Genomic DNA, 21880 nt, shown 5'->3' with positions numbered 1-21880 from the left:
TTTTTTTTTGTTTTATTTTATGTTGAATCATGTCACTTTATAAACTTAAAAACTGAGCCTCAAAACCACCAGTTAATCTGTTTTTTTCCCTCCCTCCCAGGTATCACTTCTCGATAATGTTGTTATGTTTGAGGGTTCAGTGATAAGGAGTCGATGGATATTCATGAGTAATTTAATTTTAGAAGAGAAAGGCAAGACTAAACCCATTTTCATTTTAAGTCCACATCTTCATCATGTCTTCAGCACATTCATCTTTGACTGGGGCTTATTCACTATTACAGCAGGTCCTTAAAACCAAAGGGCTGTTGAGCTGAAGACTAATTGCCTCTATTGCAGCTTTCCTGCTCAAAATGAAACTTTATTATCAGCCCCTTTTGAACTGAACGTATTGCCATGATATTTGGCATGGTCTCGGGCGGATGACTCCTACTAATTTGTGATTCTTGACTTTCCTCTAGCACAGAGTTTAGACTTATCCTGTGAAATCTATCAATATTTACTAGGTGGGCTGGCACCAAATGTACCATAATTTCCGGATTATAAGCCGCTACTTTTTTCACACGCTTTGAACCCTGCAGCTTAAACAATGATGCAGCTAGTTTATGGATTTTGCCTCAAGACGAAAGTGACATCGAGAGTGATAACAAAAGACAGATTGACAACGTGGACACCTGTGGCTTATAGACAGTTGCGGCCTATATATGTACAAGATTTTTTTTCTTTTCAGATTTAGTGGGTGTGGATTATATTCAGGTGCGCTCAATAGTCTGGAAATTAGTCTAGTACATTTATGGTCCCCAGGCAGTGAATTACAATGACAATGTAAGCAAGGAAGTCAACCAATGGAACTGAACTTAACGTGAATAAACCATTAAAGTATCACATCTAGTCATGACAGATAGATTTTCATTTGCTGTAGTGATGGTTTAATAGTAACTTCAATAGTCTTCTTTTACTATCTTCTTTTGTTTTGATTGAGGGACGCATAGCAGCAGAGATTACATATTGTGCTTTTAATACTCGCAAAACTTTGCTATCAACCTCAGCTCTACTTCTGTGTTTGGATTTTAGCATTTAACACAGAGCTGTAAGCCTTCCTGTCTTGCTGTTAGAGTTGATCCAAATGTTTTTACTGTTCAGCATTCATCTGATTGTAATTATGCTCAGTTACAACAAATTAAACAGGAAGAGCATTAACTCACCACAGTAGCTGTTTCATAAAATTCTTGTTTTCATGTTAGGTGTGAATTTTTTTTTCACATGTAAACTGGATAACAGTGACACTGCTTTCCTTTTTAACAAGACAAGCAAATGACAAATACTCATCTCAAGGATGTTGGAATAGAGCAAGTAAAATACATTTTGTTATCCTGGACAGAGAATTGAACTCTTTCTCTGGTCTGAGGTGAGTGCGACTGGAGTAGATTAGTGAGTAGATGGTGAGAGATAATTGATTGCATATTAGTTGTCAAAAATTACCCACATCATTCTCTTGCTATGTTTTTTTTCTATTCCCTGAATGCACCCATTTAAGCTCTTCCACATACGATTTCTCTCTTTCCTTACATTTCCATTTTGCCTCTTTTATTCTCCTCTCCTCTCTCATCTATTCTCTCCCCCATTCTCACATTCGTTCCTGTTCCCTGCTGTGCGCTAGTGATCAAAGCAGGCTCAACAGGGCAATATGTCATCTAGAAAGCTGCCTACAGGCTAGTAAAGGTACACACACACTCACACTAAGTGACATCTAGTACAAAACAGGCACCGGATCTAAAAGTCAAGCACCTTTGCTTGAGGCACCACATGTAAAATGGCGTGATGTATGTTAACAATATATTTCACAGGATGAAGAATTCAGTTCCTCTTTCAGGTGAATTTAGAGGAACTGAAAAAGCCTTATCTAGTGCTGACATTAGTATTTGGAAGTGTTTTTTTTTTCTGTTACATTTCTCTTTTAGAAAATCTGCCTGGAATTCGTCAACCAATAAGATTATTATGTTTTAAAGTTTAATTCATTTTTGAATTAGTATCTTATTTTGTGGCATGTGAAAGATATCTCACTTGTTAGTATCTATCACGGGATTGTAGTTTCGGGGCAAAGTCTGCTGACTGAGACAGGAGGCTGCAGAGGAAATAGTTTCTCAGACATGATCAGTCTTTTCAGATTTTGTTGAAGAGACAGGGGAGACAAGGTTCAGACACATCTGGAAGAAAAATAACTGTATGATGACAATTTAAAAAAAAAAAAGAAATCCCTGAAGAAACAAAGGAACCATTGGAGCTTTGTAGGGAAGCTCCAGTAATCAAGGATACCAAGTGTGTATTATATACTGTGTAATGAAACCAAAGCTACTCTCTGATATTATATCCATGTGACTTCTGCATATATATGGATACAGGAGCTCCAATTCAAACAGTAGTTGATGTAGTAAGAAATGACATGGTTATATACATTATATACATTAGTTTCTCTTATTGAAAATAGTTATTTAAAGTAAAATAAAACCTCCTGCAGCTACACACCAATCAGCCATAACCTTATTGCCGCTGACAGGTGAAATGAATAACACTGATTATCTCGTTAGATTTGCACCTGGTAGAGGTTGTGATATATTAAGCAGCAAGTGAAATCTTGTAGGGAAAATGGACAAGCGTAGGGATTTGAGCAACTTTGACAAAGGCCAGATTGTGTTCGCTAGACAACTGGATCAGAGCATCTCCAGAACTGCTGCTCTTGTGTGAGGTTCTCGGTCTGCAGTGGTCAGGATCCACTGAAAGTGGTCCACGGAAGGAAAACCAGTGAATGGGGTCATGGGTCATGGGTGGTCCATAATGGCCACGTGAGCACTGGAACTGGACCACCGAGCAGAAGAAGAAGGCAAGCTGGCCAAGGCAATGTGATGCTGTGGGCAGTATTTTAGTGGGAAACCTTGGGTCCTGCCAGTCATGTGGATGTTACTTTGACATGTACCACTTACCTAAACATTGTTGTTGACCAAGCACCCCCTTCATGGAAACAGTATTCCCTGATGGCAGTGGCCTCTTTCAGCAGGATAATGCACCCTGCCGCACTGTAAAAATTGTTCAAGAATAGTTTGGCCACCAAATTCTCCAGATCTCAATCCAATCGAGCATCTGTGGGATGTGCTGGAAAAATAAGTCAGATCCATGGAGGCCCCACCTCGTAATTTACAGGATCTGCTACTGACTGCTTGGTGCCAGATACTACAGAATACCTTCAGAGGTCTACTGGAGTCCATGTCTCGACAGGTAAGGGCTGTTTTGGTGGCAAAAGAGGACCTACTCAATATTAGGTGGGTCTTCATAATGTTTTGGCTAATTGGTATCTTTCCAGTATATCTGTAAGATGTGTTTGAGTCATAATGCAACACATGGGTGTTTCATTGTGATCAGCACAGACTGCAGACTGTCTGGTATTGTGTTGCCCAATCTGTATTCAAACAATGAGGACTCACATATAAATCTCTTTCAGTACATTTCTTTATTTACATCCCTCCATCTTGCTCTTCCATCAACACAATGTGCCAGACCACATTTCTCAAAAAATGCAGAGGACATTATGGTTGCAGCCTTGAATCGACACAAACACACACAGAGCTCACACTCCATATTCTCTGGTCTTCACAGATCATATGTTGTAACCCTGGTTATTTCTCATAGGAAATAATTCATTTTTCTAGAAAGCAGACTGGCAATGTGAAACAGGTTTTAATCAGTTATGTAGAGATTTTCCACCACTGACACACTGTCTTATAACTGATCACAATTACAAATGTCTTACTGCAACTGATAAAATCTGTTCTCGAAAAATGTGGTCTGACACAGATGTTAACACACAAAACTCCTCAAGAACGTAAAGATGCTATATGTCAAGTTTCCAGATAACACATATAATTCTTGAACCCTTAAAATTACCAAAACATGAATCATCAATTTGTTCATTACACTGTTTTTTTTAACCTTCAAATCTGATATATCAGATATCATTTAGTGAATCATTTCATTTAAAGCACCTGACAACCAGTGCATACCTTTTAGCATGATTGCCACAAATGTAAAGGGACAAATTGAATGTTAGCTATAAACAATATGGGGTCACAATTATTGAATTATAAAGTGTTACAACAGTAGATTTGGCAGTGACAATTCAAGGAAGAAGCCCCACACATAGCATCTTAACTCTGGAAAGTACAGGCTGTTCAACCTTTCCAGACGTTGGGCTTCCCAAAACATCCACTGCTAATTACACAAGGCTGTTTTTAACACTGTAGAATATACCGGTATTTCACCTGAAACAATGCAGTTGTCTTCATACTGAACTGGTTTTCTTCTTCAGAAGTAAAACAACATATTTTTAAGTTCTGGTCTGTATTTCATTGACTGAAATTCCTGTTGTGCTTGAACCACATTAGCTACCCTGGATGTGACTGTTTTAGGAAACCCTGACGCATTACAATCTCCAACAGGAACAACAGGAGCAACTGAAATCAAACAGAAAATATCTAAAATAAAAATGAGCGTATATGTGTACAGTATATATATTTATATATGACATGGGCTCAGCAAAGTATGTACAGTTATTTTTTCTTTTTTTTAAATGCATAGTAACTTTAGAGATCATAAGATGTAAATAAATAAGAACATAATAACAATAAGCAACTCTGCTCTCCTGAGCTAAATAAATAAACCTTCATTCATGACTGGGACGGTGAACTGAAATGATCAGATGTCACAGGGCGAACTCGCTGCACCACCTGTGAAAACACTTTATGGGTCCAGTCTGCCAAAAGTACCTTAGTTTCTGGGGTTACTGCCCACTAGATTATCTCCTTGCTGTCACTGCAGGTGTACAAGCCACCAAAAGAATGATTGTTACCTCTTTACACATGCAGGAGAAGATCAAACCATTTAAAGTCATATCCTGTTTCTGTATCAGCCCAATGGAATAGATAAAAACTAAGTTCATTATATTGGGATCAAGTTAAATTTAGCACTTGGACACTATCATCAAATCACACAAAATCATTACAGTAAGTGTATTTTCCTCCTTTTACCTCTCAGACAACAAACAGAATCTCTGCTTGCTGGGCAAAAGGTCTTCATAGGACAGGGTGGTGATGCTGAGAACAGACGAGATGACAGCGATGTAGAAGAAGCATTCGAAAGGTATTGTTCTGTATTTCAGAGAGAAACAGGCTCTTTCATATATTTATATTTGTACAAACATTTAGATCATAAACATCTCAAGCACCATAGATAATAATATTAACAAATCATAAGTGTTGCTATCCGTCCAAAGAAAATGGAACCAGGCAGAGATCTTTGCCTCTTAATTTGGTCATCATCCTTTCTTTTGTTAGTTCTATTTTATTCCTTTACATATATACTTTTAGTCATTTCATTATTACATCTGTGTCCTTTCAATAAAAGGCAATACTGAAATTATTTAAATAGCCCATTTGTAACCATAATTTAAGTCCCAAATAAGTATTTTCAGTCTAAATTCAGTACTTGTTGCAATAACACCGGCCTTTAATAGAAGTTTTGACGCTGCATTTCAATGGGCTTATCCTGTTCCTGTGTCATCATTAAACTATTTTATTCTGTCATCCTCATATGTAGTCTCTACATGGTCCCATTGCACTCAAATAAAAAAGGATACCTTATTATAAAACACACACATTGACAAATCATTCAGTTTCTTTTAGAATAGAGCAGAACAACACAGATACAAATAACAGACAATCTGCCTGTCAGTCAGTCTGACAGTCAAGTCAGTCAATGGATGTACTTCACACTGGAGAAAAACATTTTCATTTCCATTCCTATATGACTCAGACGTTTCATTGCTTTGTGAACATGAAAAGGCCATCATACGTGCATCGGGGAAACATACCTCGTATGCCCCAGAGGGTCAAATATCAGATGTGCTCTGTTGGTGAATGAAGTCAAGGGGAAAAACACCCACAACAAGAAACAAGTGTTTTCTTTGTTTAAACACACATAAATCTGTGTCCTGGAAAAATCAACTAAGTTATTCAAGTTCAACTTTTGCTCCTTGCAATAGTTTCGTTGTTTTAAACAGGGCTCAAGAGTAAGGATACACACGCTTGGACGTCAGGCTGGTAAATTGCACAATTCACTTGTGGCAGGTGGTAAAAAAATAATTCAACATGTTGTTTTTAGAAGTACCTAAGCAGTGAGAAATCTCACTTTTTTCCCATCTCTGTTGAGAGTTGCACATATGCCGTACCGATTGGAGGGTGGTGGGTAAAGACGTTGTGAGGTGAAGCTGAAGTGACCATTTTAACTCTCCTGTAAAAGGGAGTGTGCTTGGGCATTGTTTAAGGATGTGAGTAAAACTCTAACTATGTGTTGCACTCTTTGAGAATAAGGTGTGTAAGATTATTGTTATCTGTAGTCTTTGTTGGTATTTAATAACTGCTGATGAATAAAACAATTTGTATAGGAGCAAGTAAAAATTGACTTTGGCCCACTTGCCCAGCTGGAAACATTAATACTGAACCCTGTTTAAAGAGGACTTAATGTTTGTCTCCATGTTCTGTAGGTCTGCTTTAGCTCTTCTAGTTATTGGTCCAGGTTGGTCTCATCTCTCATCAATGTACCAAAGACCATTCATACATACAGTATTAGTTTTTTTGTGATATAGTGACACATTGACCCACAGTGAAACCTCACATTTAGAAATGGCTATAAATTCAAGATTTTCCAAGGACACTGATCTTTTATGTTTTTTTTTCTATGCTAGCACCTTACTGCATGTACACAAATTCAGAGAGAAAGAGGACCGGTCTTGGTATTGTTTAAATGTTCACAAGGCACTTATCTAAATCTTTTTCTTTGTCCTCCTGTCTTTTGCTTGGTCAATCTTCTTCTTTTCTTTTTTTTTTTTTTTTTTAAACTGCACAACAATACCAGACCGTTCTGTATTCAGCACTCTGTATTTACAGCCAATGGCTCTTGACTGTGTAAGGTCTAAAAAGTGCTCCTGTAAAATGGTGGCAGATAGGAACTCTTCTCCTCTTCTGCACCTCTTCTCCACGGTTCTTTGTTTAAAAAATTGTCCGTTTTTATTTCCTCTCTCTCCGCTCCTTTCCTCTGCGTACATTCCTAAATGTTCGACTCAGTCTAAGAGGTGTCTCAGCAGTCCAATTATCCACTTCTCTGGAAACTGTGTGGTACGTTTGATGTTTCTTGTCAGACCCAGAACCATCTGTCTGCCCCTTTGGGCAGCTTTATTTATCTGATTCAAAGTAGCCGTCCATTTGATGCTGTTTACTGTCTGTTTCCAAGCCCAGAGAAAAAAAAAAAAATCTGTGGACTCATCTGTCTGTTGGCCTGTTAGATATCTCTGTATATCTCCATGCTTTTACACTCCATCTCACCATCCATCTGTCCTTCTGTCTACTTACAGCAGGAGGAGACATGAGGATGACATGGAGGAACAAATGACCAGTGCAACCCACTATCCCTCCTGCGAACTATCCACTAGTGAGATGTATTAATTCAGGAGATATTTTCTAAAGATGTTTAGTTAATCAGGGGTCAAAGGGTCCAAATTCAACATCTAGTGTCATGATGTGTGTCTGAATGTCTGTCCTCCAGCTCTCCGTTCCTCCATCTGTCTACCTATGTCTTGAGGACACGTCAAAGCAGGTGATCATCATGAGGTGGGCTTTGCAGAAGTTGACCCTGGTCTCGAGTTTGTCTGTCACGGTCTCCAGAGCCTCCAAATATTCCAGAGAGTCCACTTCGTAGACCTGCTGTAGCTCAACTGAATACACAACAGACAGGCAGAGGTAAAAACACTGAAAGAAACACTGTTGAATACTCTTTGTTTAATATGTGATATTCTATGTTTTTCTCAATGTCAACAAATTCCCTGAAAAGACACTCACGACACACAAATCACAGAAACAAGTATCGCATGTGTGCGGTCAAAGCGAGATATGTAGATAGAGCTCAATTATTGTCCTGTTAAAACACATCATTGAGTCACTCTGTTGCACACGCTTCTTCATTACAATGAACACATACTGTGGTTCTATTTGATTTGATCTTACATACACTGTCCTGCTGTCCTAAATAACTCACTAAAGCACCAGCCATGTGTTTATAGTCTTCAAAAATGAGTCTTGGGGTTGCAAGCCACAAACAGGAAGTCACAAAGTACTGAATAATGCTTTACTGGTTTTGGTCTTGTTGACAGTAAGAAAAATTTAGAATAGCACCTGCCTTATTGTTGAAAGCAATTGGTTATAAACAAACCTTTGAAAAGAAAATCAATCATCTCATTTTACCTCTGGTGTGGAATACCTAATCGGACACACAAACATACATCCCACAATCGCCCTTACACAGTCACCCTGTCTTTGTCTCTCTCTCACACACATACACACACACACACACACACACACACACACACACTCTCAACGATGTGTGAAGATCCTACTTACACTCGGTGGTCCATTTGTGTGGCTCCAGCATCAGGTGCTGTTTGGTTTGTTCCAGCTCCTTCTTCAGACACTGGTACTTTGCTCTGACTTCGCTGATTCTCTGCTGACGGTGCTCCAGCAGTCGGAGCTTGGCACTGACATACACCACCTCCTGACACGCAGACAGAGGACAAACAGATGTGGATTTGATTCACCTTTATTTATCTGAGACATGTGCTGTGAAACACATGTGGCCCTTTCAGGAGCAGCCGCTTAACATTCTCTCGGTTACATACATTCACACCTCATTGACTCTCAGTGTGGCCGCAGTCGAGTGCTTTTGGACACCGAGCGGCTTCACTGAAGCGGTCGGGGGTAAAGTGGCTTTCTTAAGGCAGCTGCGGGAAAAATCTATATTTCATGGTTTTCTCTCCCACCGTCTTTCTCAAAGCTCTCAGTGCTCCCTCCCCTGAATACATAAAGGTTTAAAAGTGGGAACCCAAAAACCTGCACCATGCATTAATTTGCATTTTAGTTTTACAATACCACTCTGCATTCTAGATTCTGCTAAATCTTTGGAATTTTAAGTCATTTTTAAAATATTACGCATGGGGAAAAATACAATGTAGATTTATTGGAAAAAAGCTCGCTGTTCATACAGAACTCTTTGCTAATGTTGATATATTCATCCTGTGAAAGTCCTTACTGTTCTATTTTTAAATTCAGTGTTTTTTCTTCAGTCTCTTTCCTCACTGACACATACAGTAGGTCAGAGCCCCTGGCTTTCTATGGTTCCATTTCTCTCCAGCTCTCTCCTCTTGTTCTCATCCAGCAAGTGTCCAACAGAACTCTATTCATCAAATCAATTTCATTGACATCAAGCGCAATATGCCTCCTGCCCTCTGGGCCTCCATTTCTGCTATTTGGCTCTCCATCTTCTTTAATTCTCTCCCCACATCTATTCCTCTTTCTTCATCAGCCTACCACCATGTGGTATATTCTCTTCACACACCTTCCCTTTCTTTAACCCTTTTCTGCTTTCTATACTCCCTCTTTTGTTTCCAAATACTTCCTTCCACACGCTTATTTGCTGTTTCTCCCTCCTTTTCTGTTACATCCATTTTCCAACCTTATCTTGCCCTTTACCCCAACTTTAGCCCCAGTGTATGCAAATGAGTTTCTATTGTTTTATCTCTCTCACCTTGTTCCCTCCTTTGTCTCTCCTCTTCTGCAGTCGCTCGACATCATCTATCTCATACACCTTGATCTCAAAGGTTTCTGTCATTGCGGTTGCGCCCCGGAGGTTTGCTGGAGCTGGGGGCCCCAATGGGCCATCTACCCAGCATGCACCTGGGCTGGAGGAGGAGGAAGAAGAGGAAGTGATGGTTTGTTTGGAGGAGCGGTGAGAAGGCGAGGAGGTGGAGGAGTCCAAGGTCAGTGCTGGGATTAGACGACGACGCTGGAGGCCTGAAGGACAAATACGATTGAGGTTAATCAAAGTGTTTCACACCACCAGATTTTATCATGAAGTGTTCCTTACTCTAAGACTGCTTCATTGATGCATTCTCTATTCTAAAAAAACTGAAATTGTCTTTTTTTTCTGTTTTTCTTCAAGTGATGAACTGCAGTAGGTTGTACATTGTTTCAGTGGTTATTTTTAAAGGAAATTCTATCCTTCCAAAGACAAAGCAGCCACTGTAACCATAAACATGTAAACTGTACCATACAAACTGCTTGAATATGGCACAGCTTGTTACTCCATTGGCTTTAATCACTATTACTGCACTAGATTAGTACATCAAGATATTATGCTCAAGTATTGAAAGAGTGAAGTGGCTTTATTGCCAGTTATATTCCATGTTTTTATTCTCCTTCTACTTTATACCGTTAAAGAGATGGTGATTTTTGGAAGTACACTTTTTTGATTTCTTTCTGTTAGATGAGAAGATCAGTGCCACTCTAATGTGTGTAAGCTTAGCTTAATAAACACACTGCAGCTTGCCTGGAAACATAACCAACCATAAAACAACAAATTTAAGTTTTTGGATTTCAATTTCACTTCAGATTAAATAAATGAAATAGAAATAGTGATTCAATAGTGATCATCAAAGGTGCTGGTAGACAGACTTTGTTATTCTTGGAGAGACAGGATCCAGGCTACCTGTTTCCTCCAGACTCTGGCATTATGCTAAACCAATGTCTGCTGGCTGTAGCAGTGGTACCCTCTCCTTTAACTCCTATAACCTTTAATCTAGCATCACATATTGGTGGGATCAATTGCTCGAAGGAGGAGCTCTGAGATTCGACCATTCATTTACACAGGACCATTCAGGAGGATGATAAAGACAGCTGTGCATGTGGTAATGTATCGGTCCACGGCCATACAGTAGATACAGTGCAACTTAAACCATGTGCATAGAGACAGAGACAGAAACGCATAACACTGTGAGCTGAGGAAGAGACGGTCGGTGAGAGAGAGAGAGATGGATGATCACTGGATAGAGGCACAAAGGAGAAAAAAAACCCCAAAGAAAAGTACTAAATGATTGAAAAAGCAGAAAGGAGACAAGAAACACATAATGGAGTGTGACGCTAGATAAAAAGTTTAATCTCTTTCCATGAAGCTGATAGATAAGAGCAGCAGGTCACTCTCTAATCTATCCACTAAACTATAATGAACACACTCACTCATTCGTGCACACATGCTTTGCATTGAAATTTCCAACCATGACGGCAGGAATGAGAGTTATCAGATTCACCAGGAACTCAGAGATAAGGTGGGTAAGAGAGGGGAGGAAAAGAAAATGGAGATTTTAATAAGGCTGCAGCTGTCTTTTGGTCTCAGTGTGGCACTGAAAGGTCAAGCAGAGACATTTGTATTTCATTACATAGTAGTAAGTGGAATATAAGGGGACAGAGAAAGAATGAGGGTCTGCAGGGAGGGGAAGGTGCACAGGGAGAGAGATGGACGAATGAGGTACAAAATGTGTGAGAGGAATAAATGAAAAAAGATGAGAAAAAATGAGAGAGCGAGCTTGTGAATCCAATCTAATGGAAATCAAGCACAAAAAGAGACTAGCTAGAGATGTGATTAACATTTTGGTCACTTCAGTCTGTGGCACATCTGCGCTTTCTTCCTCGTACTATTTATACTTATGTTGTATCCATATTGAACACATGCAACAAACACAGAATAATCCTCTCTGTCTCTGTCTCATCTTGTGACAGGCTGACAGTGAATGCTGTCTTTGAAGACCATTTATGGCGAAAGGAAAATGTGCAAGTACGTAAACTCAGATTTTATGCTGCTGACAGGAGGAGAGGCTGCACACTCCACACATGGATGGAAAGGGTTATTCCAATTTAACACACCAGGAAGAGCTGCCTCTGTCCAATCTGATTTTATGCACATATCCATCCTCATGGTTAACCAGTCCAGTGTAATTTGGCAGACACATTAGCAGCCTCTCTGTGTGGTGTTCTGCTGAATATATATTCATTACAGCTCACACCAGCAGATTCCCTTTACCATTTCACAGATGGGTGGTCAGGGTCACCTTTCCTACCTGGCTCCTTCTGCCACCACTTTCTTCACTTTTCCCTTATCCGATCATTGCTTTCTCATTCAGTTTTTTCTTGGAGGTCTTTTTCATAGCATTCTTTTTTTTTTTTTTTAAAGCTTTCAAAGTCTTCTAATCACATTTTGTCAAAGCTGTCACCTCAGTGAATCTCATATTGTGTCTTCTGATTCAGAAGTTAGAAAATAGTTTGGATAGTAAAACAGCACAAAAGTATACCACCCTTCTACATTCTGATTGAAGCAATATTTAGAAAAGAGTTTTAAAAATGTAATTGTGACCTATGTTGCTCCTGCTCTTCTTGCTGCTCTTGGAGCTCCGTCTGGAGGAGGTGGTAGCTGAGCTGTGCTCACTGAGGGAGTCCTGAGCAGAGGAGGTACTTCCTGTGTTCTCGCTGCTGTCTCTCAGCATACTCTCATAGCCACTGCTGCCTCCACTATGGTAAAACAAGGCCGTCTTCCCCATGGCCGGGGGGAGCTCGCCACTCAGTACACTGCTGTTAGAAGCAAAAAGATGATGTTCACCCTTCAGATCACAGTCGAAAATACTTGAAGCAATATTAAAAGTGTGGTGAAATTGTAACATTTTACATTTCTCAGTGAACTTGAGCTTATACCTGTTGTCACTAGCATGGCCACTGCTGCAGCGGTGTGGTTTCCTAGGGGCTGTGATCTTGCTGTAGGGAGAAGGCAACGTTTGCATGACTGCAGGCCTCTCCTCTCCCAAGCCACCTCCTCCACCACCACCACCACCACCACCACCTCCTCCTGCACCAGCTCCCCCTCCACTGAGAACAGGAAAATAGGATGAAGGAATTTAAACAATAACAGTTTTCATGGCATTTTGCCTTTTTTAGTAAGGTGCTGACAGTAAATACAGACAAGTCCCTAATGGAAGTTGAACTATGGGTTTTGCAGCTTATACCTTATACCATCAGGATAAACAAATTTTTTTTAAATTGTTATGCCTATTATTGATGATATTCTTACAACACATGAATGGTGTCTACTGCCTACAAACTTAGTTAGCTTGTGCATCATATAAACTAAATGCATACCATGTAATGAACTCAATTTAAATGAAGTGCTGAATGTCCTACTAAATATTTGAAATTTAAACTCAAAGAAAGTAAAACTGACTAACCTTGCTCCCCCAACTCCTCTTTCCTCTCCTCCATCTGTGACTCCTCCCTGGGCATGACTCCTGGAGCGGGAACTTGCACTTCCCTGCAGGAGCTCTGAGATTCGACCATTGACAGCCCGAAGAGGCAACTTTGCAGCCAGGCTTCCCCCTCGACTGCGGCTTAAAGACTGGGTGGACCAGGATCCAGGGGAGGGTCCTTGCTGTTGCAGGGAGCCCTGGACTGAGCTCTGGGGCTGAGGAAACAGAAAAACGGCTTAGGTGGGTGGAAGGAGAAATGGAGAGCATGACTTTTTGAATTACTTCTATTGAGTGATTGATGGATGTGTTGTGTGTTTCTTCTTAAATTAAACAGACAGTTTACAAAGAAAAAGATTCTTGTTAAAACTAAATGGTTCATCTTTTTGTCTAATGAGTCAAGTGGTTTACAGATGTTAAAAGTGTGTTCGTTTACGGTGAAGAAACTGTCCTTCCTACCTTTCCATTGGGAGGAAGGCTGGAGCTGCGACTCGCAGCTTGGCTTAAAGACTTTGTAGAGAAGCTCAGAGTCTTAGTGCTGGAGGCAGACAAACTCCTCGCCTTTGGACTGCTGGTCATCAGCAGCTTACTGACTGCTGACATCTTTGACTGACTGCTGGTTTTGGCTGGTGACTGTGGAGCGCTGCTCGGCCCAGGACCGGCACTGAAACTGGGGTTGCTGGTGTTTCCAGTAGGAGAAGACACTGATCCGGCACGGGTGAGGCTGCGCCCAGTACGAGGCATGGTGCTGTCCCCTCTTACTCCTCCTCCCCCTCTAAGACTGCCATCTCTTTCCAGAGAGAAGCAGTCATAATGGTGGGAACCACTGTGGGAGCCATGGACCCGACCCAGAGAGTTGGTTCTGTTTGCAAGCTGTTCCAACTTGGCACTGAAAAGTCTACTACTGTCTATGCTGGAGCCTCGTTGTCTGCTGACACCTGTGGGGCCACATCCTGATATCCCTGCATCATCTGCAGAGCTGCCTAGTAATGAGACTCCTTGGCTGGCTTGGTGGAGAGGGCTGGCTGCCCTGTTCCGCTGGTCAAGGCTGGATTTACGTACTGGTGGCAGAGGTGGGATTCCCCCCTTCTTGTGGGAGAAAAAGCCCTGTTTTCCAGTTGATCCCCTGCGGTCAAGTGTGGCACGAGGACTGCATGGAGTTGAAGCGGTGACCCCAAGATTACGATACTCGATACCATTGTCTAAACCATCGTGGCGGTTCAGACGGTGCCAGCCACGGGGAAGACTGGCAGTTCGATGGATGTCTGGGCTGTAGATACTCGTGAGGCATTCTCCCTGGGCAACCACAGCGACCATCTCACAGCCATCCACCACTCTCTTAAAGGAATCTGGCGATAACACCAGCTCACCACCTGGACTGCCATGATCACCACCTAGTGATGGAAGAACAGCAAATGAGAAAGAACACAGACTTAAGAATCCAGTAAATCTTTTACTTTGAAACAACATTCCACAGTTTCTTACAATTAGCATGTAAGGATTGATAGTTTATTTTATTAAAATAATAAATCACATCAACACTTAATTCAAAGCAGGAGATGTGTATGCATGGAAAGAAAGAGCTATTCACTCTCTCTGTCTGGCAGAACTAACTCCAGTAATTCAGTACCTGAATAAAGGGAGAGAGCTTCATGATGATCAACACGAATACAGTGAGAGCTGTGATAAAATGCCATGTGAATGTGTTGTCTGTTTTGAATGTGTGGGAATTAGCCTGGGCTAATGTTACATTCCTAGCTTGAAACATTATCCCAACCGACCCTGCTTACCATCCCTACTGAAGCCACGGTGGTCCCCGGTAACAGCTCCAGCCTGGCTCTTTGAATGCTCCACCTCCCTCCTCCCAGCCTTCTCTTCACACACAAGTTCCCTGGACCTCCCCTCTTCCATACCACGTTTCAGCCAGGGGTCTTCGAAGCTCATCTCACTGGAAATAGAAGCTAAAAGCGGTGGATTAAATTTGTCTGGGTCTTTAATTGAGCTTGTCTTGTTAGGTGAAGAGAGGATGGCTGATTCCTGTATGACCATGGGTTTGACAGCCACACATGGTTGCACATTTATGGAAGTCTTGAAGGGAGAGAAGTTACCAGGTCCTGCTAGAATTTGGATGTTAGTTTTAGCCATGGAGGGAGGAAGTTTCCTCAGCCTGTCTTTGGTTGGAGTTCCCTTATCACTCCCGTTCTCTGACAGCACCACCTCTCCTTCCAGACTCCCTCTTCTTGGGCTGCCACAGCTTTCATAACCAAACAAAAGGCTCTGATTGGGTTCAGGTTCAGCCAGGGCCTCCCCTTGCTGGCTCTGGGACTGACTGAAGCTGTGAAGAGACTGATCAGCCTCACTGCCCATGCTCAGATCGCTCATCCAGGAGGACATGGGTGAACCACAGTTGGACATCACTGTGGCTAAGGCTTCACCTTCTATCCGCAGCTTGGCCATGGCCACCTAGGACAGGACACAATTCAGTAGGGTATAGAATCTTGTGAAAAAACAAATTTTTTCATGATTCTGTCAAGCATTTTGTGAAAAACTGTGTTCAGTGGCAACTATGTTACAGCCACAGCACTGGTGTGTGGCCTTTGGGTAATATGTGTGAATCTTTTAGCTTGAGTTTAGAACACATGTCATTGATCTTAGTCACTGTGCAAAGCAAGACAGTCACACTAACCTCTGCCATGGCAACAACCTCTGTGACTCCTGAGGTTGTTGCAGGACCTGCAGGTATATGAAAATCTTCCACAGCTCTACCCTCAGCAATACCACTAACGCTGATGGCTTGAGAGCCCGAGGGGAGGGCAGTGATCGAGCAGTCGCCAATGTAGCTGATGATGTTTGTTGGTCGACAGGCCAGGCCCTGAGTCTCCATGAGAGCTGTAATGTCACAGTTCTCCACACCTCCAGAAACTATGTTGTACACCAGTTCATCCTCCCCAAGCGTGAGCGGTCCAACTGGTTCTGCAGATACCACAGGTCCCGAGGCTGCAAGAAGAGGACAGTAAGAGAATCAAATTTGCTCATGTCCTGTTCTCTCTTGCTTAGTGTACTGCATAATTGTCGTCATAATTCTGAGGATTTGCAAATGAGCCATATGACTCATTTTGCATCTGATCCCCCCTTCCCTGTGTAAAAATAGTAGTGTTTTACTGCAACTCACCATCCCTGAGCGTGTCCAAGGGTATCGGTGGGACGTCATCGTCACAGAGTGTCTCAGCTGAGCCCAAACTGGCAGACAAAGATGGAGTTGGCTCTCGGATTTGTGGGCTCATGCCCACTGGAGAAGTCCTGGACAGCAGGGACTCTGTAGAGGACCGGCCACTGTCTGCGGCCAAACTGTCTGCAGAATCACAAACACGCATTTGGCATTGCAATTAATGTGATATTCCAAGAACAGAATATAAGAAAGTTGGCATCACCATGAAGCCAATTTAAAAGCACCAGTTACTGTACAGATAAACTGTGTCGTGATAAGTTGACTGAATACGTGACTGTATATTATATGTCTTAAGATGAATGAAGAAGAATGGGGAGATTCATACAAGGATGCCCAACAGACTGAAGCAGTACCACAGACTTAACACAGGATGACTAATGACAGTGTATAAAAACAGAAAATCACTAAATAAAATCGAAATATTCTAGATATGTGTATATGGTAGTTTTGGTGAGGATATGAATATCCATTTGAGTGTGGTCATAGTCTTCGACTTTACCAAAGTAAGACTAATAAAAGAACAAGAAGAAAGAAAAGGAAGCAAAAATTGAACAGATGAAAATAATCCAAAAATTGATTTTAAAAAGGTTAAAATATCAATCATCATAAAGTACCCTTGGGGTAGTTCTGCAGTTACGAGGGAGTACATGGAGAGGCTGTAAATGAGTTAGAAAATATGCAGAGGTGATGAACTAGTTAGCTAATAATAATGGATAAATAATTCAAAGTATATGAAAGTAATAGGCAAATGGTTGGAACACCCAGTTTTTGTCACTCCATGTGGTGTAACATGTAAAAATCAAACTGAACTAAGCACTCAGACTGAACACTAATTCTATAAAAATATTTTAATAGCCACTGTTATATCTGCTTTTATATAATTAATACAGTAACATCCAGTCTAAAATCATAAGGCATAAAGCATAAAAAAGAAGTAGAAAGATGCATACTGTCTGAGGTCAAAGTCTCTGTGGCCTGGCCATCTTGAGCCAAAGTGTGTGAGGACAGAGGGGGTGTTGCTGGCATCACGCCCTTCTGGGTGTACACTTTACACCGCTGGGAGGGAGAGGATGGAGGCCTGAAGAGGAATACAGGCATCAAACATTATGGAGTCGGTTTGGTGCCACAGTCTTCTTTGATGATGAACATTTAGACTGTTCATCATCCCACATGCAATTCCTTCCTTGCTGCATACAGTTTATTTAGTAATAACAGAAATATCAGCAAGAAATAATTTTTTAGTTAATATATTCAGTTTTTCAAAGACATGTTTCAAAGTTGTTTTTTATTAAAACACAATGAAAGAAAAAGGCAGACAGTTAACTTAACTGCTCCCGTTTACTCTCTATACCTGTAGTCTGAGGTTTTAGTCAGACTGGCGATGCCGAGGCGTGGTGATCCTAGTGGGCGTGCCTTACCGTCAGTGTTACCGCCCACGTTCAGATTCTCGCGGCTGTTCAGAGAGGCAATAAATGAGACATCTTGTCAGTTAAAGGCAAATATTCCATTCCACAGCAACATTTGCAAGAAAATTTCACAGTGGCACACAGTACCACCTCTCTTCACCTGTCATTCAGATGGGAGCTCTTGGCCCTGTGCAAGGGGTTAGAGGTGATGCTGCTACTTCCTGTAACACTCCTGGTACTAGTAACTATGGGCGAACCAGAATTGTGAGCCAAGCTGTGGATCATTGTCTGGGCCAGCTCAGCTTCCTCCACCACCTCCTTGATCTCCTGCAGCTGCTGGTCATTAGTCCTTCTCCTCGAGGCCGCTGCTGCTGAGGAGAAGGAGGACTGCACTGCGCCTCCTACAGCACATCCAGAGCCTGGGGATGTTGGACAGAACAATAATTCGACTTGATGGCAAATTGCTGATCTATAATTGTCGCAGCAGTTGTCAGAAGCCTTCAGAATCAGTTTTCTGTCACAAATTATAAGAGGGTGGAATCAAAATCTATATGCAGTATATATAATTAATGCATTAACCTGTTTTGGTTTCTGTATCCAACACAGACCCAGGAGCAGAAAGAGCTGAGGCTGGGACAGCTGAAGATGGACACGGCTCTGGTTTGGCACCTTGTTTGCTCGATGGAACCTCTTCAAAGGGAAACTTTGCCACCTGAATAAAGGGACAGAGTGCAGGATGAAAAAAAGAAAGGCTTCATATGAGAATACCTGATAATATCTGATTGTTGACAAAGGAAGTGCTCTCCACTTATGTTGCCTTCAGTGTTGGTGGATGAGAATAAACACGATCGCTTGTTGCTAAACATAAAAACCTGCAAATAACGGAGTCCTCTATAAATATTTAATAATAACAGTGCATTGCCTTTTCAAATGCATCATTCTGTAACACGGCTGAAAGCATATTCTTATTGAAAGGACAGAAAATTGCCTCTACAAACACAAGCCACAGCAGCAATACAAGCAAAACATTTATACAGACAAAACCCTTGTTTCCATTTGAAACGAATAAGTGTTCAACTTGTCAAACAACCTGCCAAACTCGTAATGTATCACCAAATGCAGATCAAATCACACTAATAGAACAATTTAACTTCAGTGATAACAACAAAAGAGGACGGAAAACCTGCATCACCTCCTCGCTGCCATCAATGCAGTCCAGTCGCTCTTGCAGCTCAGCAAAGGTGTTGCACTTTAGGCACTCAGCTCCCTCCTCTGGCACAGGGGCCAACGGCTGCCCAAGTACTGACTGAGAAGGCTGAGGGAGGGGCTGAGAGGGGCCGCCGACCTGGATCTCTGGCTGGGCCTGCACCTGTTGGAGGAGAACACAGAAAGAAGTAAGTCAACAAATGCGCCTCTGATTAGTACTGATTGTCTAAACTCTTGAAATGTATATATTTAAGTTACCTTGTTCTGGGCTCCAGCTACTTGGCTCTGTGTTTGCTGCTGCTCTGTTGCTTTACCTCGAAGCAAAGCAGGAATTATTGGTACAAATTCTGGTGGTCCCTCATTGTCCGTCAGCTCTCGATCTGACACCGCAGCCCCATTCGGACCCACGTAGATCACAGTGTCACATGACTGCTCGCTGCTCGAGTATTCGTCAGGGTCACTGGACAGTCGCAACAATGGAAGGTCAGAGTCAGTGTCACCGCGGTGGTGGAAAGGTCGCAGGTGGGTCGGACGACGCATGCGACCCTCCTCGCAGGAGCTCTCTCCTCCAGAGGAGCTGGAGGTGTATTGCTGGAGAGAGAAAGAGACAGGCAACGGGAAGGAAGAGCAGGGTGGTGAGAGAGAAAATATTCCCTTTTTAGATTTGCAGAGAGCGTTTTTTTTTTTTTTTTAAGTCTTTAATTGACAGTTCACAACGGAGAGAGACAGGAAGGATGGAGAGGAGTGAGAAAAGACATCCAGACAGATCCTGAACTAACATGCAGCCTAACCAAGTCACATAGATTTAAGATAAGAAGTTTTATTTGGTTTGATATAATTATCCTTTCTTCTATCACACACTTAAAGTGTCTCATGACTTCAGTTCCTCTAGTTGGAGATTTATTTTTAGAGCTCTGAAGCCTTCACCTCTTTTTTTTTTCCTTCAGCTGAACAATTCTGAAATAAGTGATCATGAGAAAGTGAAAGGTGAGAGACGGTGTTAACACTACAGGCACATGTGATGGAAAGTGAGAGGAGAAGAAAAAATGTATGACAATTGGAAATAAAGTCAGCACAAAGATTCAAAATAAAGTAATTTCAACTTGTAATTAATTATACAAAGCCAAGGTTTTCACATGAACTCCAGTATTAAAACATGCAGAACGATGTTAAGATTATGAGCAGAGGGATATGTTTGTACTGGATGGATGGATGTATATGTCCACCTGTTTAAAGTATGTTATCAGTGACTGTAGTTCTCTTTACCTTTGACTAAGCATACCTAAAGTTTTAGTTTTATGAGATAAAGACAAATGATCTGACAGTTTAATGAAGCGTTAAGGTTTGATTCAAACTCACCACGGTGACTTTAGTTTTCTTCTTTTTCATGCGGAGGACACGGGAAGCAATCTGGATGGTGGAAAGGGTTTCTGAGAAATCTCTGGGTGAGGCGGAGATGTGAGCAATCATGGTGGTCCGGCAGTTCATGTTGCCTAGCGACTCCCTTAGCAACATGGTCAGCTTGCTGTCCCTAGTAACACACACGTTGGATGTGAGCACGAAAGACACGCTGGAAAAGCACACAGTCATTCAAACATGTGACAAAACTGGTCGATTTTCCAATAGACCCCCACATATATTTGACATTTGACAAAGGATCATTGATATTTCTTTTCATTTTCTACAGGTTGTACAAAGGTCGAGCGATTTGACTATGATGAGAAACTAACTTACACTAAGGCTAATATATTCATATTCATAAAGCTAAAGGATTCAAAGGGTAGAGTTAATGGTAATCATAGATTATGTCAATTAATTAATACTGCTAAAACCCACGGAAGGTTGCTTTTCCAAAATAAGGCTAGCAAAGTCTTAAAAGAAGCACTCTGGATATTATGCAGTTTAATATTGGGAGTTGATCTATGTCCCAGAGAGATTATACTAACAGATGGAAGAGTAAAAGTAGACTGTGTGTTTAAGAAAAGACTTTCTCCTGGGTGGGCTACTGCAATCATTCATAGCCTTTTGAGTGTGTGTGTGTGTGTGTTGAGGCCTAATATCACATGCTGCTGTCCCCCTTTTCTAAAAACACAGCCTGCAGGCATGTCACACACGCATGTGTGAGACATACACACAGAGACACAAGTATGTACATACTCTAATGTTGACCTCCTCTTTCTCACTGATGAACCTCTCCTCTCCTCTCATTTCTTCTTTCTGTATTTGCCACCTCAGGCTTCAACACACACACACACACACATACATATCCTGCCTACCTCTCATGAGGCTGCTCTCTGCTATATATGTATATATATATACAGTATATATATATATATATATGTATATGTGTGTGTGTGTGTCTGAGACTAATGTAGGTAAATTTATGACTCATGAAGCATTTGTATGTTAATTCAAGTGCTTTCAGCCAGTGCTAAGTTTTATTATTATATTGTTCTTTTTGCTAAGGAGGACTACTGTATGTAACATGGTGCTCACTGTGATTAGACCTAGCCTTTAACGAAGGACCTAGATCGTCTTCATTACAGGATATTGTCATTAAGGAGCCATATTGCAAAACTACGTCTTGTACTTATGTTTGACTGAACTAAATTAAGATTAGGGAGATGTCTGAGAATTGCAAAGGTCACACAAGATATTGGACAGGAGAACAAGTGATTGTGTCCCTGGAGTATCTTATTTTATAGCGAGATGCCAGTATAGAAGTGGGGATATCAGTGGAAAAATTGCGGTGCTTTGCCAGGAGACAGAAGATTTATACAGATTAGCATGTTATGGCTGAAATGTGGATCTTGTTATTTGTCTGAC

At 41.4% G+C, this 21880-nt stretch overlaps 1 protein-coding gene across 1 annotated transcript in view; it reads right to left on the bottom strand.

Annotated features, from left to right (window-relative positions):
* Positions 1-3984: 3984 nt before the first annotated feature.
* Positions 3985-21880, bottom strand: part of kif26ba (kinesin family member 26Ba) — a 76377-nt gene continuing 58481 nt past the window's right edge. Inside the window, exons 12-28 of the mRNA XM_046383821.1 lie at positions 20414-20585; positions 19313-19645; positions 19041-19217; positions 18428-18560; positions 18009-18267; positions 17794-17895; positions 17393-17520; positions 16386-16565; positions 15900-16210; positions 15004-15676; positions 13673-14607; positions 13199-13431; positions 12672-12842; positions 12337-12551; positions 9679-9944; positions 8499-8649; positions 3985-7816 (exon numbers count right to left, since the gene is read on the bottom strand). Coding sequence (XP_046239777.1) covers positions 7668-7816; positions 8499-8649; positions 9679-9944; positions 12337-12551; positions 12672-12842; positions 13199-13431; positions 13673-14607; positions 15004-15676; positions 15900-16210; positions 16386-16565; positions 17393-17520; positions 17794-17895; positions 18009-18267; positions 18428-18560; positions 19041-19217; positions 19313-19645; positions 20414-20585 — 4588 coding nt within the window. The 3' untranslated portion in view covers positions 3985-7667. The remainder of the gene's footprint in view (positions 7817-8498; positions 8650-9678; positions 9945-12336; positions 12552-12671; positions 12843-13198; positions 13432-13672; positions 14608-15003; positions 15677-15899; positions 16211-16385; positions 16566-17392; positions 17521-17793; positions 17896-18008; positions 18268-18427; positions 18561-19040; positions 19218-19312; positions 19646-20413; positions 20586-21880) is intronic.

Source organism: Scatophagus argus, chromosome 1 (assembly GCF_020382885.2).
Source record: "Scatophagus argus isolate fScaArg1 chromosome 1, fScaArg1.pri, whole genome shotgun sequence".
In the NCBI taxonomy this organism is placed as follows: Eukaryota; Metazoa; Chordata; class Actinopteri; family Scatophagidae; genus Scatophagus; species Scatophagus argus.
This window is presented reverse-complemented; position numbering and strand designations above follow the sequence as displayed.